A 25,000-nucleotide genomic window follows, 5' to 3' on the forward strand; every position below is an offset into this window, starting at 1 on the left:
CCCCATCGTAAGTACACATTGATGGCCTAAGACATGAAACGAGCGGTTTGTGTGAGAAAACGAACAGTATTTATATCTTTGTTACCTCTTGAACACAGCCGCGTCCAAATGATCTGAGGGCGCGGGCGGGTATAGATATATACACTAGACGTCGCCTTGGGTACGGTTTCGTTCCAATGAACTGCAGTACCCAAGGCGACGTCTAGTGTATATATCTATACCCGCCCGCGCCCTCAGATCATTTGGACGCGGCTGTGTTCAAGAGGTAACAACGATATAAATACTGTTCGTTTTCTCACACAAACCGCTCGTTTCATGTCTTAGGCCATCAATGTGTACTTACGATGGGGAATTGTTTTAATTTGGACTTTGTGCTTGTGTTTTGAGACAGTGACCATAGACCTGCATTATATGACTGACAGACAAGAACGGTTTGACCTAAAAATATCAAAATTGAAACTACTGCGGAAAAAAAGACACCTACATCTTGGATTCCCTTGAGGTAAGCTAAAACATACCAAAATTTAATTTCAAAGTGAACTATCCCTTTAACATTTTCATGGATTAATAATTTAAATTCTGCTCTGTACCTCATTCAAAACTATTATATACTGAAAGAGAGGACTGTGACTGCAACAAATCGTCATGTGAACGACTTTTGGTACCGGTTTTGACATTTTCGCAATAAATAAATTATTGTGATTACACATATGTTGTTTTTCTTCATAATTGTAGCCTATGTAGTTTTCTATCTTTGAAAATTACGTATTAATACTACGTATTAACAATGAGACCAGGCTGGAATGTTTTAGTTAAGTTGCAGAACACACACGGTAAAAGTTTGTGATTTCAAAAATGTTTAAGCAGTACCAAAGGATGTGGTAAGAGTCTGGTAATACAATAGAAATAAACAAGGCTTCCTTTTACAGTACAGTTGCACTTTACTTACTGAGTAAATTGTCATGTTTTCCTTGGTAACGTTGCAGGACATATGAGGTAAAAAATTGTGACTATATGGAAAAGGGAATGATCAAGTTATATGGTACAATTCCGGTAATACCATGGAAATAAACAAGGCTTCATTTTACAGTACAGTTGCACTTTACTTACTGAGTAAATTGTAAAAACATCTGCAAGAACATACCCAGTATTTAAGATGTGCCATGCCATTAGGGAAAACTGTTCCTGCGGGGTAGTTACCAGGTAAGTGTAAGGTAAATTATTTAATAAACCCTCTATAAATGGGTGTAGCAATGAACAACAACTATGTAAGACAAGGTAATTTATTGGAAACTACCGTCTTAATTTCAAGATAGTAATAAATAAACATGGACTGTTACCAACATAACCCTAGGATAACTACACACCTAACTTGAATTGATGGGTAATACTGGACGTGTTTCTAAAAATTGGCTGCCTACATTCTGAGGAAGTACACAATTAAATCTGAGTTATTACCAACCTAAACAGGAAACAAGTACACAGTACTTTGTTGAGTTGATATTTAACAGTGGTGTTTTTTTTCCCTGGTAGTTTCTCTGTAATTGCATACTAATCACCTTAAGTAATTACACACTAAAATACTATCATTTACCATATGCTTACCAGGTAAATACCTAGTAATTAGTTTGTAGTTTCTCTGCATTTACATACTTGTTACCTGTGGTAATTACCAATAACCAACTATAACTTACCATATATTTACCAGGTAAATACCTAGTAATTAGAGGACTGTAAAAGGAAGGGTTACCGAGTTGGGGTAGAGTTGGGGTAGAGTTGGGGTAGAGTTGGGGTAGAGTTGTCCGCTCAAGGCTTCTTATCTTCCATTTTCTAAACAGGGTGGCTGTTATTCGCTTGATGTGGTCTTGGGCCTACGCTACAATACGCTTAGAGCGCCCGCTACTGGATGAAACGGAAAACATTTACATTTAGACATTTACATTTAGTCACTTAGCAGATGCTTTTATCCAAAGCGACTTACAAATTAGGACTAAATTAAGCGAGTCATCATGAAGAGGCAAAAACAACAACAACGCAAGAAGTGCTCAAAATATGAAGTTCAGGCATTATTCAGAGTAGCATAAGCCTGATAAGTGATGTTTCAAAGGGAAAGAATTATTATTATTTTTTATTTTTTTTATGAGGTTAAGTGCTCACGGAATAGATAGGTTTTCAGCTGTCTTTTGAATGTTGTCAGAGATTCTGCATTCCGGATGAGGGTGGGGAGAGCGTTCCACCAGCATGGAACTGTGAATGAGAATGTTCTGGAAAGTGATTTTGTGGCTCTCTGTGATGGAACCACGAGACGTCGCTCGTTGACCGATCGTAGGCTTCTGGTAGGGATGTAGACTCGTAGGAGCGAGTGAAAGTAGGAGGGAGCTGAGCCTGTGATAGATCTGTAAGCAAGCGTCAATGCCTTGAACTTGATGCGAGCAGCGAGAGGTAGCCAGCAAAGAGATGAACAGAGGAGTGACGTGGGCCCTCTTGGGCTCGTTGAAGACAAGACGAGCTGCAGCATTCTGGATCATCTGTAGGGGTTTGGTTGCACATGCTGGAAGTCCGGCCAGAAGAGCATTACAGTAGTCAAGCCTAGAAATGACCAGGGCCTGGACGAGAAGTTGTGTTGCATGCTCAGTTAGGAAAGGCCTGATCTTCCTGATGGCTCAGTTAGGAAAGGCCTGATCTTCCTGATGTTGTGCAGTGCAAACCTGCATGATCGAGCTGTCTTTGAAATGTGATCTGTGAAGGTCAGCTGGTCATCAAACGTTACTCCAAGATTTCTGACCGACCTTGATGGGGTGATTGATGATGACTCTAGCTGGATAGTGAAGTCGTGCTGTAGAGACGGATTGGCAGGGAGGATGAGAAGCTCAGTCTTTGCCAGGTTGAGCTGCAGGTGATGTTCCTTCATCCATGTCGAGATGTCCGCCAGACAGCTTGAGACCCGTGCAGCTACTGTGGGATCATCTGGTTGAAATGAGAGGAAGAGCTGTGTGTCATCAGCATAGCAGTGGTAGGAGAAACCGTGTGCCTGTATGATGTGTCCCAGTGATGTGGTGTAGATGGAGAAGAGGAGGGGACCAAGAACTGAACCCTGGGGAACCCCTGTGGTCAGTTGATGTGCTCTGCTCTTGAAAACAATAAAATAAAAACAAACGGTCTAATCATAGACTGTAAAAAATGCGCTACACATGGCACTTTAAAAACCGCGTAGTTTATTTATAGTTCGATTACGGATATTTCACGTCATGTTCAAATGCATATTTGAATATCAAATAAAAAGTGAGAGCCCTATTACTCATGCATGATTACACAATCTCACGGGGATTCATAACATCTTTATTCACAGTGTGTGTGTGTGTGTGTTCCTCAGGATCTGTCGGAGCCGCTGCTGGTGTTGTACGGGATGCCGGAGGAAGAGAAGGATGAACGGGAGGAAGAGGAGGAGAGAACGTTCGAGGTGACGGAGGCGGTGCCGGATGTGGAGCTGTTCGGGTTCGGCATCAACACTCGCTCCATCCACGTGCTGAGCGGAGCGTACGTTACTCTCTCAATTCAATTCAATTCAATTCAATTCAGAAAGCTTTATTGGCATGACAAAAAAATACATTTTGTATTGCCAAAGCATCAAAAAACAACATAGAAATTGATTTTGAACATTAAGTACACAAAATTATAATAATAGTTCAATTAAATAAAAAAGATAATATTATAAGATTAATAAATAAAATAAAATAAAATAAAAAAGGATTATAATGCAGAAATCCTGTACGTAAAACACACAAAATCTAAAATAAACAAACACTGAACTTGGAATTTAACATTATATACATGTGTGTAGGTCTGATGGGGTGTGTTAGGCTGTGAGTGTGTGTGTGTGTGTAGGTCTGATGGGGTGTGTTAGGCTGTGAGTGTGTGTGTGTAGGTCTGATGGGGTGTGTTAGGCTGTGAGTGTGTGTGTGTGTAGGTCTGATGGGGTGTGTTAGGCTGTGAGTGTGTGTGTGTGTAGGTCTGATGGGGTGTGTTAGGCTGTGAGTGTGTGTGTGTGTAGGTCTGATTGGGTGTGTTAGGCTGTGAGTGAGTGTGTGTTTATTGGGTGTCTGCTGCTCTGCTCGTCCCTCAGGATGTGGAGAGATGCTACTAGTCTTGCTGCTAAATTGGAGCATTTGGCTTCTTCGCCAAGGATGAATCTGAGTTTTTGGGTTGGGTTACAGGTGTTAAATTGGGGAAATATCTCATTAATTTTGGGGTAATATTGGTCTCTGATGTGTTCATATTTTGGGCATTCTATGAGGAAGTGCAGCTCGGTCTCCGGCACTCCCAGCATGCAGTGCGAGCAGAGTCTGTCCTCCCGGGAGAGCCAGGTCTGTCTGCGCCGGCCGGTCTCGATGGCCAGGCTGTGCTCGCTGAGTCTCTCTCACACACACACACACACTCGATGGCCAGGCTGTGCTCGCTGAGTCTCTCTCACACACACACACACACTCGATGGCCAGGCTGTGCTCGCTGAGTCTGTACATCGTCAGGGTTTTCCTGAGCTTCACATCACTCTGCTGAGGTAGTTCGCAACAGTGTACTCTCGATTTAGTGCCGAATAACATTCCAGTTTGTGTTGGTTTTGAATGGTGTTCGTCCAATGGGTGATGTACTTGTCTTGTTCTGTGTTGATAATTTGTGCAGGCCGAATGTGTGTGAGTGTGTGTGTGTGCTGAGGCGTGCTGATCTCTGCAGGAGAGAGCTCAGTCAGTCTCAGCACCAGCTGACACAGGGGACTCCTCGCTACGCTCAGCTCTGGTGTGTGTGTGTGTGTGTGTGTGTGTGTGTGTGTGTGTGTGTGTGTGTGTGTGTGTGTGTGTGTGTGTGTGTGTGTGTGTGTGTGTGTGTGTGTGAGAGTGTGTGGCACAGGGGACTCCTCGCTACGCTCAGCTCTTGGTGTTTAAGGGCTCTGTAATGGTGTGTGTTGGGGTCGCTTGTTTTCAGGTGTTTCCAGAATTTGATGGCTCTTTTTTGGATGTTTAGGAGGAGAGGGTATTGGCCTAATTCTGCCCTGCATCCGTTGTTTGGTGTTTTTCTTTGGACTTTGAGTATTCTTTTACAGAAACCTAAATGTAGAGTTTCAATCGGATGTTTTTCCCAATTTAAAAAATCTAATTTTAAAGAAGGACCCCACACTTCACTGCCATATAGAACAATTGGTTCAATTATTGATTTGAAAAGTTTGAGCCAAATTTGGATTGGGATGTCAATTTTGATTGATCTTTTTATGGCATAGAAAGCCCTTTGAGCTTTCTCTTTGAGTTCATTCTCTCTCTCACACACACACACACACTCTCTCTCTCCATCCACATGCTTAGCGGAGCGTACGTTACTCTCTCTCTCTCTCTCACACACACACACACACTCTCTCTCTCCATCCACATGCTTAGCGGAGCGTACGTTACTCTCTCTCTCTCTCACACACACACACACACACACACTCTCTCTCTCTCTCTCTCTCCATCCACGTGCTGAGCAGAGCGTACGTTAATCTCTCTCTCACACACACACACACACACACACACACACACACACACACTCTCTCTCTCTCTCTCCATCCACATGCTTAGCGGAGCGTACGTTACTCTCTCTCTCTCACACACACTCTCTCTCTCTCTCTCTCTCAATTCAATTCAATTCAATTCAAATGAGCTTTATTGGCATGACTGTGTAAAATAGCACAATATTGCCAAAGCAATAGACATATACAAACATATACGCACAGGTAGATAAAAAAAAAAAAAAAAGTGAACAATAAAACATAACATTTCCATAAGCATAAATATATCACAATGAAAAAAATAAAATGAAAAAAAAAAAAAAATAAGTACAGAGAGCAGTTTAAGGGACTGTTCGTTTTTTATTTAAGGGGCCACCGGAGGAGTTTTGAGATCTGTTCTCAAAAAAGACATGACCCTCCCTTCGCCAGCAATACATTTTTCTATGACCCTCCAAAATGATTGTGAAAAAAGGCATGACCCTCCCCGATAATTTATTGATTAGCCTTCTGTGGTTTGCGCTTGGCAAAGATGTTCAGATAGCCATTGTTTTTTTGTTTTTGTTTTTTTTCAGCCATTCTCATCTTAGGGCTGTAACGATAGACCAAACCTACGATTCGGTTCGTATCACGATTTTTGATTTTAGATTTGAAAAAATCATGTTTTCGGTGCTGATGCGGTGTGACTCGTTCAATATTTTGCCACCTATAAAATTAAAAGATTTTTTGTGTCACGTCACATGTGTATTTCATTCATATTAAATATAAAACGCATGTGTAGACTGATTTTTAGCGCAATTTACCACCGGACAAAATTGCGATTGTTAACTCATGATTTCTGGTCTGTGCGCACCAATCTTGCACTTCTATCTACTCCTCAACCAGACCACCTAGAGACTTCGGGTTTTCGGCATTATGTTAAGGAAGGTCTAATCTCGGGAACGCACAAAAAAAATCCAGGAAAATATTTACTATCTCTTAGTGTTGTGATCCCATGACGTGAGAAAATTGCGCTAAAACACTCACCGAGTTTTTATTACTTGTTTTCTAATGTCTTGACTCCTTTCTTAAGGGAGTATGGATATATTAACAGATGTTTCAAAATATTGGTATTAAATGCATTTTATGAGAATTTATATTTCAAGTTTTGACTGCAAATGTCACGTCCATAACACTGGAATCGCCCAATTTTAACGAATTTATCCTCAACTAGTTTTTGTGGTGTAGGTCTACGTATTTTATTATGTTAACTTAAATAATACTAGTAATTTAAAGATGTGGTAGCCCTACATCTTACATATTGTGGGGTGGGAGATATTGACAAAAATGAATATCTCGATATTTTTTTCCAATATCTCGATATCGATATTCAGGCGATATTTTTGCCATCCTTCAAATAAATGTGTGCAAACTGGCAAAGAAGGTCCAGTTGGTCTTTTGACTTGCTGCATTTGACCTATTATTGTAGGCTTTAGAAAAAAAACAATAAAGGAGCTAACTAAACAGAATCTGAGGTAGCCCCTACTTTTTCCACTTACAAAAAAAAAAAAAAAAAAAAAAAAAAAACGGAACTAGGCACCTCTTGCAACAGTGATTATTAAATCAAACAACATTGTTGATGATAAATTAAAAGTAAAAAAAAATTTTTTCAAAACGCTATAAATCCAACCATTTTTTCCCCAAAACGCTATAAATCCATCATTTTTCCCCAAAAATTGATGGTTTGTCTTTTAAAAAAAGTATTTTGTCTTTTATTTTTCGTGTTTGCATTTATGAGGAAAAAACATTATTACGTGACAGTTCTCCATTATGGACACGAGCGCTCTGAAAGCGGCACTAAAAGACTTTCAAACTTTCACAGAGAGCTCAAAACAGAAAGCACAAAGCCTTTCTTTAAAACGAATTTCGTTTTGTATTAATTGTATCTTAATTTTAATATTTTTTTCATTAACCAATTTCCATTTAATACATAAAAAGTAAATAGGCTAGCAATCACAACATAAGGTGCTTGAACTGGAGATTATATCATCATGAACCGAACCGTAGCCTACTCGCCTCACAGGCCTAAAAAATGTGAAATATATTTACAGAAAGCTGGTTCTAAACATAACCATCCAAAACAAAATAAAACTAGCTTAATAAATGTGCATTTCTCCGCATTCACTAGCCTACTGCGAAGATCGCGAGTCAATAGCCTATCGTCAACTTTATCTTTGCAGCCGACACAGAAATTAATAAACAATTAAAATGTCTTATTGCAATATTTTACATATTCATAATCAATACTTTTGCTGGTTCTTTGAGGCAGCTTTTTAGGTTTATGGCGTTTTGGAAAAGAGCTCTTCACGTACAAACACCGTTTCACCAAGGCACAGCGGCCCTTCAGCACATAAGAACAAAAAGAGAAAAAGCACGAACTTACTAATTACGAAACTTTGATGTGGTTGAACAGGTGAAACAGTCACAAATTCTTCTGCAACTTAACCCTTCTCAGAGTTATGAAGGAAGAGAACAGCATTACAGTTTTCAGCGTGTCCTCCTCTGATTGCTGTGTTGTGACTGAAAAAGTGCGTGCAGGAGCACATGCGCAAAACGTAGGTTAGTAAATTGTCCTTTAGTAAAATGACATATGATAAAATACAAATAATTCATATATCATTTTACAAAACGGTTTTGCGCATACATGTGCTTCTGCGCGCACTATTTCGAATTTACGAATGTGCGTTTTTGACGACGCGGGACCATGGGCTGGGCCACTCGGAGGTTGCTTCCGGGAATAGTAGCCTACTGCCCTACAGTATTAAAAATCGCTACATATAATTGTTTAGAAGGTTAAAGTGTGCGTAATTTGTTTTCTCTTTAACTTCTTTCAGCTCTTTTCATGTTTGGGGGGTCGGATTGGAAAGTTCATTATTTGCTCGTGCTTTAAAGGTGAACTAAGTAACTTTTTTTACCTTAACTGAACAGCTTCGGAGTCATTGGAATGGTTATATGAATGGTGGTCGTTTCGCACCCCCCTGGTGCCCGTGAGCGGAAAATACGCACTTGCAACTTTGAGCCGGCGGGCCGCCGGCCGCCGCGTCAGGAAGTCTCGCGTGATATCAGGTCTCGCGATGTAAACAATTGCTTTACGGCCAAAAGAAATCTGCTAAAATGCTGTCATTATTGCGCTCCCTCACGCTGTCCGAACCCGAATGAAGAAGACGTTTTAAAGAATGTCCCATCTGCTTTGATGTCGTTGATCTATACAGCCTCTGGTGTCTGAGAATCACCAACGAGTTTTTACAACAGTGTTGTCAAATATCTATTCCGAAGCTGTGGGGGGAGCTCTAGAGAGAAACCTGCGAGCAAAAAGCGAGAATACAGCGAAGAAATCCCGAAGCTACTGAGTGCTGCTTTAAAGCTTTGCCGGGTAAACATTTCATTGGCATTCTGTTCTGACATGATGCACTTTTTCTGAGCGCGAACTGAAGTGCGCGCGCACTGTCAAACAGCGCCAAACTGGATTTGTGTTGGGTCAGACCCATCTGAAATCGAAGGGGGGCTGATAACACAACATGGAGCTAAATGGAAAAAAATAGCACCAAACAAGCCACTTTGAAATGCTGCTGTTTTCATGAATATAAAAGTTGGGTGACCCTCCCCCTAGACTAAAAAAAAGTTGGATGACCCTCCCCTCAACAAAGAATAAAAAGACATGACCCTCCCCTATTTTCCTCCGGTGGCCCCTTCCATAAATACCGAACGGTCCCTAAGGTAAAATAGGGTTCAGCCCTTGTCCCTCATATGATGGCAGGAAGACACACACTGCGCTGCCAGGAGAACACACTCTTCTTTCTCTCCCAGAATATAAGACAGTTTGTCTGTGAGGCTCGCTTGTTGGAATTGGGGTAAAATCTGAGCTATTAGTGTGAAATAAGTGTCTCTGATGTGTTTGTACTTGCTGCACTGGGTGAGGAAGTGCAGCTCGTCCTCTACGACTCCATCAGTGCAGTGTGAACACAGTCTGAGCTCTCTGGCTCTCCAGCGGCCCGTCTCCACACACAGACTGTGGTCACTGATGCGATACCTCGTCAGGAGCTTTCTCTGACCATAATTACTGATCTCGGTCAGGTATGGGGCCAATTTATAATCAGACTTTATTTAGTGGAAGTATTTTAATTTATTTACTTGTGTGACCTTTATCTGCCAATCTTGTATGTATTCTTCTTTGGTTATGTTCCCTATTTCTTTTACTTTTGAGTGTCTGAACTGAATTTGTTTTTCCACTAAATGTGTCATGGGGTCGCTCTCAGGGTGTCCTGCTCTGTGTCTGAGAGCGCAGTGATGGTAACTCTCTGTCTGCGCCTCTGATAGATGGAACCAGAACTTTGCGGCTCTCTTCTGGATCTCAGATAGGAGAGGGAATCTGCCTAATTCTGCCCGGCAACCCAGACTCGGAGCGTTTCTGTTCCGGAGCGTTTGAGTTCCCAGGATGTTCTTGCAGAACTCGAGGTGGAAAGTTTCAACAGGGGTTTTGTCCCAGGAATCGTAATTTAGTTTAAATTTGGGGCCCCAGATTTCACAGCCGTAGAGGAGGATGGGTTTGATAATGCTGTCAAAGATTTTCAGCCACAGTTTAATGGGTGGGTTAAATTTGAACAGGGGTTTTCTTATACTGTAATAAGCCCTACGTGCTTTATCAGTCAGATCTTTCATTGCAGTGTCAAACTTTCCAGAAGCTGAGATTGTCAGACCCAAATAATTATAACAGGTGACATGATTAAGAATGGTTCCCCCAAGTGTAAATGTGTATTTGTTGTCAGTAAGGCGAGGTTTCTTCTGGAAGATCATGATTTTGGACTTGTCCATGTTTATGGGTAAGGCCCAGTCGCTGCTGTACTCCTCCAGAAGCGAGAGGCTTTGGTGCAGACCCTCTTCATGAGGAGACAGCAGCAGGAGATCGTCAGCGTACAGGAGGCTTTTGATCTCTCTGTCCTCGAGGGGCAGACCAGGACAAGAGGACTTCTCAAGTGTTGATGCCAATTCATTAATATAGATATTAAATAGAGTCGGGCTGAGGCTGCAGCCTTGACGGACTCCTTTAGTTTGACTGAAATAATCAGTACGTTTGTCGTTAATCTTGACGCCGCATTTGTTCCCATTGTAAATGTCCTTTATGATGTCATATGTCCTTCCTCCTATTCCACTTTGAATTAGTTTTAGGAAAAGTCCATTATGCCAAACCGAATCGAAAGCTTTTTTTAAGTCAATGAAGCAGCCGAATATTTTCCCTTGTTTTGTTTGTTGGACGTGTTTTTGTATGAGTGTGTGGAGTGTGTAGATGTGATTTGATGTTCTCTGTTTAGGCATAAAGCCAATCTGACAGCTGTTGAGGATCTTGTGTTCTTGAATGAACTGGACTAGTCTGTCGTTGATGATGGAGCAGAAGAGTTTGCCCAGGTTGCTGCTCACTGTGATGCCCCTATAGTTATTTGGGTCGTACTTCTCACCTTGTTTAAAAATTGGTGTAATCAAATTTTCTTTCCAGATCTCAGGAAAGTGTCCTGATTTTAATAAAAGATTGAATAATTTCAGAATTGCCTCTTTCAGTTTGGGGCTGCTGTGTTTCAGCATCTCATTAGATATTAAATCCACACCACAGGATTTTTTATTTTTTAGGGATTTGATCTTGTCTGTCAGTTCGTGTAATAATATGGGCTGGTCTAACTGGTTGAGCTGGTCTTTTACAGTGCGTTCCAGGGTGTAGAGTTGGGAGGTCAGATGTTTTTGGGTGAGGGTTGGTTCGTTTTGTGAATAGAGTTTTCCAAAATGTTCTGTCCAGATGTTTGGGTCATAGATGGGAATGTGTTTCTCTCTCTCTCCATCCACGTGCTGAGCGGAGCGTACATTACTCTCTCTCTCACACACACACACACACACACACACACTCTCTCACTCCATCCATGTGCTGAGCGGAGCGTACGTTACTCTCTCTCCCTCTCACACACACACACACACACTCTCTCTCTCTCTCTCTCTCTCTCCATCCACATGCTTAGCGGAGCGTATGTTACTCTCTCGAACACACACACACACACACACACACACACTCTCTCTCTCTCTCTCTCTCTCTCTCTCTCTCTCTCTCTCTCTCTCTCTCTCTCTCTCTCTCTCTCTCTCTCACACTCTCTCTCTCTCTCTCTCACACACACACACACACACACACACACACACACTCACTCTCTCTCTCTCTCTCTCTCACACACACTCTCTCTCTCTCTCTCTCTCTCTCTCTCTCTCTCTCTCTCTCTCAGATGGGTGGCCTACTCTCACGTAGACTTCTCTGGGAGCCAGTATGTCCTGGAGAAAGGCTTCTACAACAACTGCAGCGACTGGGGCTCCGGAGACAATCGCATCTGCTCGCTTCAGCCCATCCTCGCCGTAAGAGATCGTTCCTCCTCATTCCTGAGTCTGACCCTGTGTGTGTGAGGAAACATTACAGGAGTTCACTCAGCAGTTCCTTTTACATCTGATATTCCATTGAGTATTACAGTATTTCATTTACATTATTTCATTTCAGTTCATGAATTGGGTGGCCGCTAAGTTATTAATTAATGATCTTTGCAAAGGAAGTGAATCAATCAAAACTAACTTTATCTGGTCAATAACTTTATTCTAGAGCTGCTGTAAAGACAAACAATCTCTGTTACTGTAATCTCCTGTTATCACTGTAAAGCTGCTGTGAAACTCTATATTGTTAAAGCGCTGTATAAATGAAGCTGACTTGACTTGATAAATCATTTTTATTCTTATTTTCATTTCTTATGCAGTTTTCAACCCTTCTCATGTAAAGCACTGTTAAATAGTGTTGTTGTGTTTCAGGCTCCCAGTGAAGGACCCGGCTTCAGGAACGAGGTGAGCCGATCATTTAACCACCATGTAATCACAGTGAAACACAGATTGCCGCACTAAAGCTGCTGCATTAAAGCAGTCTACTGTGTAAAGTGTTGTAACACTAAACGTGACGTGACTGGAGTCTGAGTCTCAGAAGATTTCCACATCACTGTGATCGGATGCTTTCTGAACGGCTGTTTTCTGCTGTGTGTTTGTTTTCTAAGCGCGCAAATCATATTTACATATTCATAGTCTCGATGTTCGCTAACGGTATTTCACTGGTCGCGTTTTTCAAACTTTTTTTTTACCTTTAAGTGAAGAACGAAAAAGAACTTTCTTTACTGTCACTTTTGATCAATGTTATGCATCCTTGCCATATAAAGGTGCTAATTTTAAGTCATCTCTGAAAATTAATCTTTTTTCTCAGGCCTATTTATAATGTTGGATATATTAATCTTAGTGAGTAAAATTCTTTACACTGAGTCTGAAATGTTCAGATGTCAGTATGCCAGGACCTTTAGTCTTGATTTCAAAATGCTTTATGGTTTAAGTTGCTAATTAAAAGTTTTATATTCCGTATTTTTGTGTGACTGATATTTTTAGTTTGGTCAGCAGAAATGTTGTTTTAAGTTCTATATAAATAAAAGTGACTTTGACCTTTCTTTTAAAACGGTTGTGACTGAAGTTCATGTTCATCTGGTCTGGTGGACCGCGTGTCCTCGCCGCAGTGCTAGCGCACACATTCATAGTCAGGATGTTCGCTAACGGTATTCGCTAGTCGCGTATCTCAATCCTTTGTTTACCCTTAAGCGAAGAACGGAAATAAACTTCCTTCACTGTCTCTTTTGATCAGTTTTATGCGTTCTTGTCACAGTGCTCGTGTGTTCTTCTGCAGGTGCTGCTGTACTCAGATCTGGACTTCCAGGGCTCGTGTCGAGTCTGTAGTCAGAACCAGAGCTGTCTTCCTGAAGGTCTGCCGGTCGGATCCGTCCGGGTCGTGGGAGGAAGGTCAGTGGCGCTCATTCTCTGTGTTCATGCTCAGATCTGCTCTCGGACTGTGGGAACTCAGGCGTATACCTCTGTTGATTCCAGCTGGGTGCTCTATGGAGGAGAGAAGTTCACGGGAAACACGTGTGTTTTATCTGAAGGACATTATCCCAACCTGACCAGCACGGGCTTCCCCCCCGGCTCCAGCGTTCGCTCCGTCAAAGCCGTTCCAGTGGTGAGGAAACTGAATGAATGAGGCATTTATATAGTGCTTACAATACACGATCACAGTGAACAGGAGCGGAAAGACTTTATTCTCATCTATTCCTCTCTGATCTAAGTGTGTGTGTGTGATGGAGACTGAAACAGCGATGGAGAACGGTCACAGTTTTAGTGCAGAAGAAACTGAGCTCATGTGAACATGTAATGCATTATATTGATGGTCGAAAACATCGAGATGAAGACAATTAGGTGCGTCACTGAGAAAAACTGTGCTTTCTTACTCAGCGTAATGATCTGAGCCTCGATCCCATGAGAAACCTGGAGACGAGAGTGTCTCTTTCACTGGCTGTGTTTAGATGTGCACTGATGAGTAGGGGAGCGCGGGGCTAGTTGTCACACACTTGTTTTAAACACTTCCACGCATGACGAAACTTTGTGTATTTACTAGTTGCCATATCAACACTATATAGAGAAAAAATTGCGGCAAATTTTTTTTTTTGGAAGATATCCATAGACATTTATTAAACCATAGCAAAAGTAAATTTCTTACTTAAGTTTATTTTTCATCTCTATTTTTTGTGTTTATTTAAAATTAGACAAATCTGTGATATTATTTTAATCTCCAATATGTTATTTAAAAGTTGAGATAGTTCTTTAATGCTTCGCTAACTAGCAGAAGACACTAGCCGGGTTTAAATCCCAGTTGTGCAAGCGGGGCATGTTGTCACACTGCGTTAGAATGAGCCCCGATTAGAAATATGATATTATATTCTATACTTTTATTAATTCTATTGAGAAAACATGAGAAAAAGGTGAATAAAGACTGAGAGTCAATGTTCAGAAATTACTAATTATTAATTTGTTTTGAACTATGTTGTATAGCTGTGTTTTCCTGTGTTCGTAGTCAAAAATGAGTTTATATTTAATTATTAAAAAATGCAATTTTTTTATATGCAAAAGTTAATAATTGTATGTTATTTTAGAAAATATTTTAGTTTGTCTTGTATTTTTTTTTTATTAGATCAGATAACATTTTAAGCTGTCATATGGTCATGTTGCAATGTACCCCGCCTATGGGGCATGTTGTCACATTTCACTTCCATTATTTCAGGGTATATCAAGAATAAGTATATACTGTATTAATAAAACAAAACCACATAATTGTACTAGACGTGTGAAATTAATGTGGGAAAAAATAAATACTCTGAACCATAAGTAGATTTACACAAACTGAGAAAGTCAAAAAGCGTTACTTTGTGCCCCGCTCTCCCCTAAGACACGAGAAACCTCTTCACTCCCGTATACATGCAATTCTCATTATTCTGATTATTATCAATTATTTCAATTTTCTGATTATTTTTATCACCATTGTTCACATATGCACAGCATAAATGATAAACTCACTGTGTGTTTCTGCCCACTCTTTTAATCCACTTACATTAAATGCAAAACATATTTCAATGGATGTATTGGATTAATTTTGATGTTTTCGACCATCAATATACAGCATTACATTCATGTTCACATGAGCTCAGTCTCTTCGGCACTCGTGTTTCAGTCTTCATCACATGCACACTTTGATCAGAGTGGAATAGATGAGAATATAGTCTTTCCGTTCCTGTTTATTGTGATTAAAATCGCCATACGGTGGATATTTTACTACGATTATGAGCTGACTTGCATGGATTTGAATGAGCTAAAGTTTATTGGCAGTATCTCATCATGAGGGTGATGATGATGCAGTCACTGATGTTGGTCGTTCTCTCTCAGAGCTTTTCGGTGCCGTCGATCTCCCTCTTTGGCCTGGAGTGTTTTGAAGGTCGAGAGGTCACTATCGATACGCTGGTTTCCAACATGCAGGAGGAAGGGTTTAACACACACTTCCTCTCTGTCAGGGTCAACAGCGGCTGGTGAGTTTGCAATGCTGATTATTATTGCTTCATATGGGATGATATTTTCACACATATACTTTTTTTTTAAAAGTCTCTTCTGCTCATCAAAGCTGCATTTATTTGATCAAAAATACAGTAAAAACAGTGAAATATTTTTCCAGTGTAAATCAGCTGTTTTCTATGTGAATATACAGTAAAGTGTAATTTATTCCTGTGATCAAAGCTGAATTTTCAGCATCATTACTCCAGTCTTCAGTGTCACATGATCCTTCAGAAATCACTCTAATATGATGATTTGATGCTCAAGAAACATTTATGATTATTATCAGTGTTGAAAACAGCTTTTTCAATGGAAAAGGTTTTTTTTTTTCAGGATTCTTTGATAAATAGAAAGTTCAGAAAAAACACATTTGAAATATAATCTTCTGTAACATTATAAATGTCTTAACTGTCACTTTGGATCAATTTAATGCATTCTTGATGAATAAGACTATTAATCTCCTTTAAAAAAATCAAATCTTAACCAACCCCAGTTGTGCACATGTCAAAAGCATGCCGATGTCTCCTCAGCTGGGTGTTGTGTGAGCACAGCAACTACAGGGGGCGCCAGTTCCTTCTGGAACCCACTGAAATCACGAACTGGCTCCAGTTCAGCTCAGTGTCCAGCGTCGGCTCCCTGTATCCCGTCAGACAAGTCAGTTCCACCTCCACACGACCTCTTCTCTTTCACTCTTTCAGAAACCTACCTGTTTTCTTTAGTGCATCGATTCTTTTCTTCGGTTGGTTTTACTAATTTATATTTGAGTTTGATAGTGTTTTGCTATTCGTGTTGTATAGTTACTCTTAGCTATGTTGCTCTTATTTTTTGTTTTATTTATTGTTATGCATGTTATGCATCTTCTTTTAATCTTGTTGTTCTGTAAAGCGCTCTGGTCCGCCTAGTGGCTGTTGTAAATGTGCTATATAAATAAAATTGAACTTGAACTTGAACAATGAAGGATGTTATTTACACAAGAGCATTTTGTATAATTGTTTGTTAATATCCCTGTAGAAGCAAAGACTGTTCCGCGTGAGGAATAAGGAGACGGGCCACTATATATCCGTGCAGGGAGGAGTGGAGGACATGAAGACGGGTCGCGTGGTCGTATCGGAGCAGGTCGAGGGAATGAGTGACGTGTGGCTCTATCAGGACGGGCTCATCAAGAACAAGGTGTGTCACATTTCATTTCATTTAATATTCAACAATATTATTGATCTGCATTGACACCATTATATGAGAACTGAACTGAGCTGGGCGATGACATCATGGTTTACTCTAAACTAAATTAAACTATAACTTTTTTACAACAAACATTAACCATCACTGAACAACTGAGCTGGACTGTGACGCTATTTTCTTCTGGAAACAAACTTTGTTGCATTATTTTCCTGTTGTCTCTGTAAAGCTGCTATATAAATAGTATATATAAATATATACAATATACAATATTATATATATATATATATATATATATATATATATATATATATATATATATATATATATATATATATATATATATAAAGTGCTATATAAATAAATGTGACTTGACTTACGCTTCCACTGTTTCAAACTCATTGTTGACGGTGTGTGTGTGTGTGTGTGTGTGTGTGTGTCAGCTGGCCCGAAGCACGAGTCTTCAGGTGATGGGGAACGTGGAGTCCGGTGCTAAAGTGGTGTTGTGGACAGAGACGCGTGTGCCGGTGCAAACCTGGAGCGCAGAGGTCAGAGGTCAAATCAAGAGCAACACCTTCCCTGGGATGGTGCTGGATATCAAGGGTGAGAACAAGCTTTAACACACTAGTCATTTATTTTATGATTTTGATATTATTTTATTATTAAAAATATTACATTTTATTAAAAAAATTATTAATATTGTTATTAATAAATAAAATATATAATTTTAGTTTAGAATGCAAAAATGTAAGAATGTCTAAAATTATATCTTTTCAGAAGTGTCATGCTATACTTCATACAAACTTTTGGTCATGTTTGTATTTCTGATCTTTGCATAATTATTATGCATGCAGTTTTTAATTATGTTAACTATGTTTGAGGAATACTTTACATTTTTATTTGTCACACTACATTATTACACTACACTAAATGTACAGCAATAAAGCTAAAAGAAAACAATTGGTGACCTGTAAAAACACATACAATAAACTGCTACTTGTTTTGTTTGTTTTTTTAAAAGAAAGAAATCAAGGATGTATTCACACTGTTTAAAATATATTTCAAGTGAATATATGGAGTTCAACTTATAATCTTGATATTGGAAACCAAAAGTTAATATCCTTGTTATTTGACAATCACTCAAAACTATATCTAAATTTATGAAATCTTGATTCCGCCACGGAATAAACGTAAAGAGCAAATGCAACTTTTCATCTCTCAATTCTGCAATTGCAAGTTTATATTAGAAAAAGTCGAAACTACCTTTTTTTATTTTTTATTTCATGGCAGAGACAAGCTTCCATAAAAACTACATTTTTGTAAAAACCATGTGGCAATCTAATTCCTCTGTTTTACAGGAGGCAAAACATATGACAGAGAGCATTTGGTGATCCGAGAGGAGAATGAGGAGCGAGAGAGCCAGCAGTGGGAGCTGGAGTTTGTCTAACCCCGCCCCCTCTCATGATCATGTGACCCACCTCTCCTTCTAACTCCACCCACTCTGACATACACTCATTCTCTCGCACAGATGAAGAGAATTTATCCTGTGCAGAAGAGATTAAACCGATACATTCACCAATGACCTCAGAGGTCAGAGGTCACCCGAGCTCACGCCTGCATCCAGTGTGTCTTATTTGCACATAAAACATGAATATTAACTACAGGTCATTTTACGATGTACACACTGAAGATGTTGCTGGTGGTTTAACCTTTATAAAGTCACTTAAAAACCAGATATTTTCCATATGCATCACATTGTTGAATATAGTGCTTTCTCTCAGATTTCATATATGAATCCAGTGACTTTCGAAGCATTCTTTCATTTCTGCTCATTTTGTTTGTTTACACACTAATGTTATTTTATTTTCCTACATGTTATTTGACATATTGGGTATATTCTGGTTTGTATGCTTTAATATCGTTATCTGCGATTAGTTTATAGCCGCTGCATATGCTGTTCGCTTGAATCCTGCCGGGTTTGTTTTTAATACCAAAACGTGTGTTGATGTCAGAGTCAGTATAAAATCACCATGTCTTTGGAAAACCAAGAAACTTTAATATGTGTAAATGTTATTTTTCAAAGGATAATGTGAAATATTATGTAACAGGGAGTGGCTTTAATTTTGTAATAAAACTGTAAAACAAAATCATGTCAGAATTCATTGTAGTTCTTGTTCTTCTTCATCTTCTCTTTGCAACCACATAGCAACACCCTAGCAACCACCTGAGGACCCTAGCAACAGCATAGCAAACTATTTATCTGAGAGACTTAAAACCTTCAAACTTTGACATTCAAACTTAAAACTACTTCAAGTTTAAATCCTTTAAACTTTTAAAACTCTGTCTGTCTGTCTAAACTATTACACACTTCAAGCTTTTACAATTACTTCTCGGGCATCTCGGGAACCGCACTCCAATGGTTCAAGTCTTACCTCTCAGGTAGGTCCTTCAGGGTGTCGTGGAGGGGTGAGGTGTCTAAGACCCAACATCTAGTTACTTACTGGTGTGCCTCAGGGCTCAGTGCTGGGACCGCTTCTCTTCTCCATCTACATGACATCACTAGGATCTGTCACTCGGAAACATGGCTTTTCCCATCACTGTTATCATCTAGTTACTGGAGTGCCTCAGGGCTCAGTGCTGGGACCGCTTCTCTTCTCCATCTACATGACATCACTAGGATCTGTGATTCAGAAACATGGAGAACATTCCATTCTTCAAACATTATGGTAACGTTACTTTTGAAAGTTCTCTGAACATTCCATGAATGATGTATAAATAATGTTTTTGTGCTAATGCATTGAGAACATTATTAAAGACCAGATAACTTTGAACAAATGTTCTATTAACATAACTAGAAGAATGTTTGTTCATAACATTGAGAGTACCTTGACACAACGTTCCCTGTTCTCTGTTCAGTGCTTATTTCTTCATTTTAACTTATCTGAGGAATCTGGACATTCTGCCAAGATCAGATCAGATGCGATCATTGAGATTCCAGCATATTTGTGATGTGTAAAGATGTCTGATAATGGATTGTGTGAATGAGAAGCATGCAGATGCCGTGAGATCTCCACAAACCCAAAGCCAATGTTGTTCTTTCAGGTGGAGAATTCTCCTGATCTTTCTTGTGTTTGACTTGAGCGTATTTACACGGTCAAGTTCAGCTCTGTTGACATTAACAACACCTTCTCACATTTCTCAAATTACAACCTGTTTTACGCCGCATCTTTACCACCGACACTGTAAATCGAAACATGTTCTTTTGAATTTTCATGTGAAGAATCTTTGTGATTCAGAAAAGGTTGTTTTGGGAGGAATCTAGTCGATTGAGTCTTCCAGTTCTGCAGGTTTTCAAGGTTTTTGTGCGTATGTCCAGGTTACACCCATGATGGGATATCTGATCTGATCTAATCTGAGCCATTGAGATCTTCTATTTGGTTTGAGACGTTCTGTGTTTTTTGCATCAGACGCGTCTGAGAACTACAGCGTATGGAAAGCAGGAGAGGTTTATTCCTTTTAAGCTTTTTAAAACATTGAGTTTTCATCCTGCGCTATTGAGTTTGATAAGATCCATCATCTATAAAAGAGCTGAAACTCGATCTCAGACTGAGATTCATACACACTTCAACAGGTAAAACAGTACTTCAGTATTTCAGATATGAAGCCTTGTTTTCTAAAAAACAATCATCAGTTTGTGCTTAAAACAAGAACAAATATCTGTTCTTTCAAAGGGAAAACTAGATTATTTTTCTGACTCCACTGACAGATATTTGTTCTTGTTTTAAGCACAAACTCACTTGATTTTTAGGATTTTTTTTTCAGACAACAAGACTTAATATCTTCAGTTATTTTACTTCTCCAGTAAATGTATCTTGATTTAAGAATGTTTAGATATTTGTGCTGGAAAACAAGACAGAAACACTGAGGAAGAGCATGATGTTTTGCGGTGTGGGACTGGTTTGCTGGTTTATGGGTGGGTGAAGAGGTCAACAGTGTAATTAGGAGATTTAATTAGAGAAATTAAAACATGCAGGTATTTTTTTAAATACAAGCACAAGAAGCATGCATCTACACATAAATACATTGTATCAAATGATTCATTTAAATGTTAGTACATGCTAGTTAACAACACTTGGACTGTTTTTCCTCCAGACTTCATAACTTCATTCACTGATAAGCTCTGCGATGGAGAAAGAGTCAAACTCACAGGATTCGTCTCCTCTGATGGTCAGTGTCTGTATCTGCACTCTTTTACTCTGTATCAGTTGTTGTGTCATACTTTAGGAGCATTGTTTGTCGTGATTCATCTTCTCAATACCATTTTTTCTAGGGATGCACCGATATGAAAATTTTGGCCGATGGCGATAACCGATAATTCTTTATATTTGAAAGCCGATAACCGATATATTGGCTGATACATCTAAATCCAAATTTTTATATAATTTTTGAGAGCCTGATTACAAAAACTAAAGTTTCATCATTAAAAGCCATGTCCCAAGCACACAATTATATATTTTATCCCATTATAATTTTATGTCGCCTTTATGACAACATGTTGCACTTAACTGTATTTTCCTTTTTTGAAGTGATTCCAATCATATTTCAAGCAATAAACCATCATGTTGAACTGTGCTCATCTGAAGCGTGTCAGCTGAAGGAAATAATGCATTATTTATCGGCTTTAATATATCGGACAAATTTTCTTATTAGGCCGATAAAGATAACATAAAAAATTAACATATATCGGCCGATACCGATGGTATATACACTTTCACCGTGTCATGTATGTTTCTCATCCCTCAGACTGAAGGCATGTGGTGGGGAACGCTGGGATCCGTTCGGCCCTTCCCAAATTTCCGTCCCGAGAGAGATGTTACCATCCTTTGCGCTGCTCTGGAGAAAAAAGGTTCATTAATAGGAATGACTATTGTGGTAGTAATTGTCCGACTGCTAGTATTCTATCATATTTAAATGTTTTAATTTCAAACTACCATATCTTTTTGTTAAAGATGTGAGCACCATTGTGAGAATAATAACCAGTCGCAGTAATGCTCAGAGACAATCTCTGGCACGCGTCTACAAGAACGTCTCACAAATGGTAAGCAAGAAACTAATTTATCACCAAACTAGTCCTTGTGCTTTATAGTGGCCAAAAAGTATAATAAGAGACCAAGTAATATAATACATCATAGTGACCAAATGGTCACTGGTGGTTGTCCTGCAGGCATGAATCAGTGCCTTGAATTTGATTCGAGTGGAAATTGGCCACCAGTGCAGGTTTATGAGGAGAGGAGTGATGTGCGTCTCTTTGGCTCGATAAACACACTCTTGCTGCAGCATCTGGACCAGTTGCAGAGGATTGACAGTGATGCTGGAAGGAGAGCATTACAATAGTCCAGTCTGGATAGAACAAGTGCTTGGACAAGGAGTTGTGTAGCTCTGATAGGAAGGGCCTGATCCTCCTAATGTTGTATAAGGCAAATCTGCAGGACTGGGCAGTTCTAGCAATGTGGTCTGTGGAGTTCAATTGATCATCAATCACAACTCCAAGGTTCCTGGCTGACCTTGATGGAGTTATGGATGATGAAACTTGCTGAATGGAGAAGTTATGATGAAGGTTTCTGAGTGACAGATCCTAGTGATGGCATGTAGATGGAGAAGAGAACCGGTCCCAGCACTGAGCCCTGAGGCACTCCAGTAGCTAGATGATAACAGTGACGGGAAAAGCCCCAGTAGACACTTGCTTGAGGTCAAATGAGGCGAGCAGAGTGTGGAAATCAGCAGCCGGAGGTTTTTCTAGGTGGATGTTGAAGTCTCCAAGGACTACAAGAGGAGTACCATCCTCAGGGAAGGATGAGAATAGCACATCCATCTCCTCCAAGAAAGTGCCTAGCTGACCTGGAGGACGATAAACCACTACAAAATGGATTTTAAAAGGACTGGTGATAGTAATTGCTTTGGGATGTCTCTGAGGATATCATTTAGGTTTAGGGAAGAGAAATTTTATTAACTCTGTGTAAAATCAATTGAAGTCAATGGATAATCCCCATAAAGACTATACGAAATTCATATCATGAGGAGTAGGCAAAATGTGTGTGTGTGTATGTGTGTGTGTTACAGGAACTGCAGGCGAGTCTGAAGAAGGTTCTTTCCGGTGATCTACAGTCTCTGATATTCGGTCTGATGATGATCCCGGAGCAGTTTGAGGCCCATCGCTTGCGCAAAGCCATGGAGGTTTAGCATTAATAGTGCCAGTGTGTGTGTGTGTGTGTGTGTTTGTGTGTGTGTGTGTGTGTGTGTGTGTGTGTGTGTGTGTGTGTGTGTGTGTTTGTGTGTGTGTTTGATCGCTATACATTTAACTACAGATCCACATCCATTCAGACTGTATCCGTGTGTGTGTGTGTGTGTGTGTGTGTGTGTTTAGGGTGCTGGTACAGATGAAGAAACTCTTTTAGAGGTTTTGTGCACCAGGACGCCACAGCAGCTCTCCGACATCAAGACTACATACAATCAAGGTGCTTTAAGAACAATTTACAAAAATGTAATTAATGCAATTAAAAGCCTTGTCTATTATTATTGTTGGTTTTCACAGTCAAACCACAAAAATGCTTTGAATGGAATTGACATTTTGAGAAAACTGATAATTCAGTCATTTTTAAATATATTTGTATGAACCTTTCCATTCAAAATATTGGGGTCAGATAGATTTTTTTTTAAATTTCTTCTGCTCAGCAAAGCTTCATTTATTAGATCAAAATACAGTAAAAACAGTGAAATATTATTCCAGTGTAAATCATCTGTTCTCTATGTGAATATATAGTAAAGTGTAATTTATTCCTGTGATCAAAGCTGAATTTTCAGCATCATTACTCCAGTCTTCAGTGTCACATGATCCTTCAGAAATCACTCTAATATGATGATTTGATGCTCAAGAAACATTTATGATTATTATCAATGTTGAAAACAGTTGTGCTGCTTCAGATTTCTGTGGAAACTGTCATACATTTTATTTTTCAGGATTATTTGATGAATAGAAAGTTCAAAATAACAGCATTTATTTTGAAGTAGAATCTTTTGTAACATTATTTTTACTGTCACTTTCTATCAATCCACTCTAAATAAAGTTATTAATTAGTTTTAAAAATAAATCTTACTGACCACAAACTTTTAGTTTAGTAGTGCATTTATTATATTATCCCTAAAACATTCCATTCAATAAGAACTGATAATTGCATAGCTTTTTCGTTAGTCTGAGTTTGAATGTTTCATCATTGTGACTTTAACAGAGTTCAAGCGGGATTTGGAGAAAGACTTGATCAGTGAATCCAGTGGAGATTTCTGCAAGCTCATTGTGGCGTTGTTGAAGGTGACTCACACTGTTAAACATTTACAACAAAACCTATTTCAATGTGTAGATGAATCATCACTATATCAACATCCCTTTTTATGATCTGTGTAAGTAATGGTGTTCACTCTGTCCTTTTTCAGAAAGAGAATGGGCCAGGAGTTATTGACCAGGACACAGCAGTGAGTCCATGTTTTATCAGATCCATCAGATTCCTCAGTTTGGGCAGAAACGTTCCTTTCAGTTGCTGCATTCCCAGTGTTAGGTCATATTCTGAGATGAAGCTGATAAAGGTTTAACTATCAAACCTGTGATGTTGACTTTGCTTTGTTTGATCCGCTTCACTGCGTCTGATGACCTCTAGATGACCTCTAGATGACCTCTAGATGACCTCAGAGATAGGATTCAGATTGTTGAAATTTCAGCTCAGTTCACAGGGAGACCGATATCAGTGTTCTAGAAAAACAGAAAAACTTTGTTCTTGTTTTAAGCTCAAACTCACTTCATTTTCATGATTTTTGTGTGTTTCTCCAGTAAGTGTATCTTGATTTAAGAATGTTTGGATATTTGTGCTGGAAAACAAGACAGAAACACTGAGGAAGAGGTTTATTACTGTATGTTGTTTTACAGACTTTATCTGAGGAGCTGAAAAACAAGAAACCTTCAGCTGATGTTTGGATCCAAATCCTCACCACGAGACACCCGGATCATCTCAGAATCGGTGTGTGTGTGTGTGTGTGTGTGTGTGTGTGCATGTGCGTGTGTGTGTGTTTCTGGTCTAGCTGTGGAAAATGTCTCCAAAAGAAGATATATCTGGAAAATCGTTGCTTTTCAACATTTCATCGAAAGGAAAATGATTCATAAAGACAGTAAATAATGCCTTTACTCTACAAATGTAAATGTGAAAGATTAGTATTAGTGAAGATGCC

At 39.4% G+C, this 25,000-nt stretch overlaps 2 protein-coding genes across 2 annotated transcripts in view; both read left to right on the forward strand.

The window, feature by feature from the left end:
- The window catches only part of crybg2 (crystallin beta-gamma domain containing 2), a 50,654-nt gene extending 31,774 nt beyond the window's left edge, over window positions 1-18,880 (forward strand). The window contains exons 11-20 of the mRNA XM_084130837.1: window positions 3,374-3,537; window positions 11,830-11,956; window positions 12,398-12,430; window positions 13,305-13,417; window positions 13,502-13,631; window positions 15,389-15,528; window positions 16,081-16,204; window positions 16,562-16,720; window positions 17,170-17,329; window positions 18,085-18,880. Coding sequence (XP_083986963.1) covers window positions 3,374-3,537; window positions 11,830-11,956; window positions 12,398-12,430; window positions 13,305-13,417; window positions 13,502-13,631; window positions 15,389-15,528; window positions 16,081-16,204; window positions 16,562-16,720; window positions 17,170-17,329; window positions 18,085-18,173 — 1,239 coding nt within the window. The 3' untranslated portion in view covers window positions 18,174-18,880. The remainder of the gene's footprint in view (window positions 1-3,373; window positions 3,538-11,829; window positions 11,957-12,397; window positions 12,431-13,304; window positions 13,418-13,501; window positions 13,632-15,388; window positions 15,529-16,080; window positions 16,205-16,561; window positions 16,721-17,169; window positions 17,330-18,084) is intronic.
- A 1,037-nt stretch (window positions 18,881-19,917) lies between these two features.
- Window positions 19,918-25,000, forward strand: part of anxa14 (annexin A14) — a 9,078-nt gene continuing 3,995 nt past the window's right edge. The window contains exons 1-9 of the mRNA XM_084130356.1: window positions 19,918-20,357; window positions 20,879-20,953; window positions 21,530-21,632; window positions 21,736-21,824; window positions 22,847-22,960; window positions 23,151-23,241; window positions 24,013-24,092; window positions 24,215-24,253; window positions 24,702-24,792. Coding sequence (XP_083986482.1) covers window positions 20,912-20,953; window positions 21,530-21,632; window positions 21,736-21,824; window positions 22,847-22,960; window positions 23,151-23,241; window positions 24,013-24,092; window positions 24,215-24,253; window positions 24,702-24,792 — 649 coding nt within the window. The 5' untranslated portion in view covers window positions 19,918-20,357; window positions 20,879-20,911. The remainder of the gene's footprint in view (window positions 20,358-20,878; window positions 20,954-21,529; window positions 21,633-21,735; window positions 21,825-22,846; window positions 22,961-23,150; window positions 23,242-24,012; window positions 24,093-24,214; window positions 24,254-24,701; window positions 24,793-25,000) is intronic.

This window comes from Abramis brama, assembly GCF_963993115.1.
Source record: "Abramis brama genome assembly, chromosome: 12".
Lineage (NCBI taxonomy): Eukaryota > Metazoa > Chordata > Actinopteri > Cypriniformes > Leuciscidae > Abramis > Abramis brama.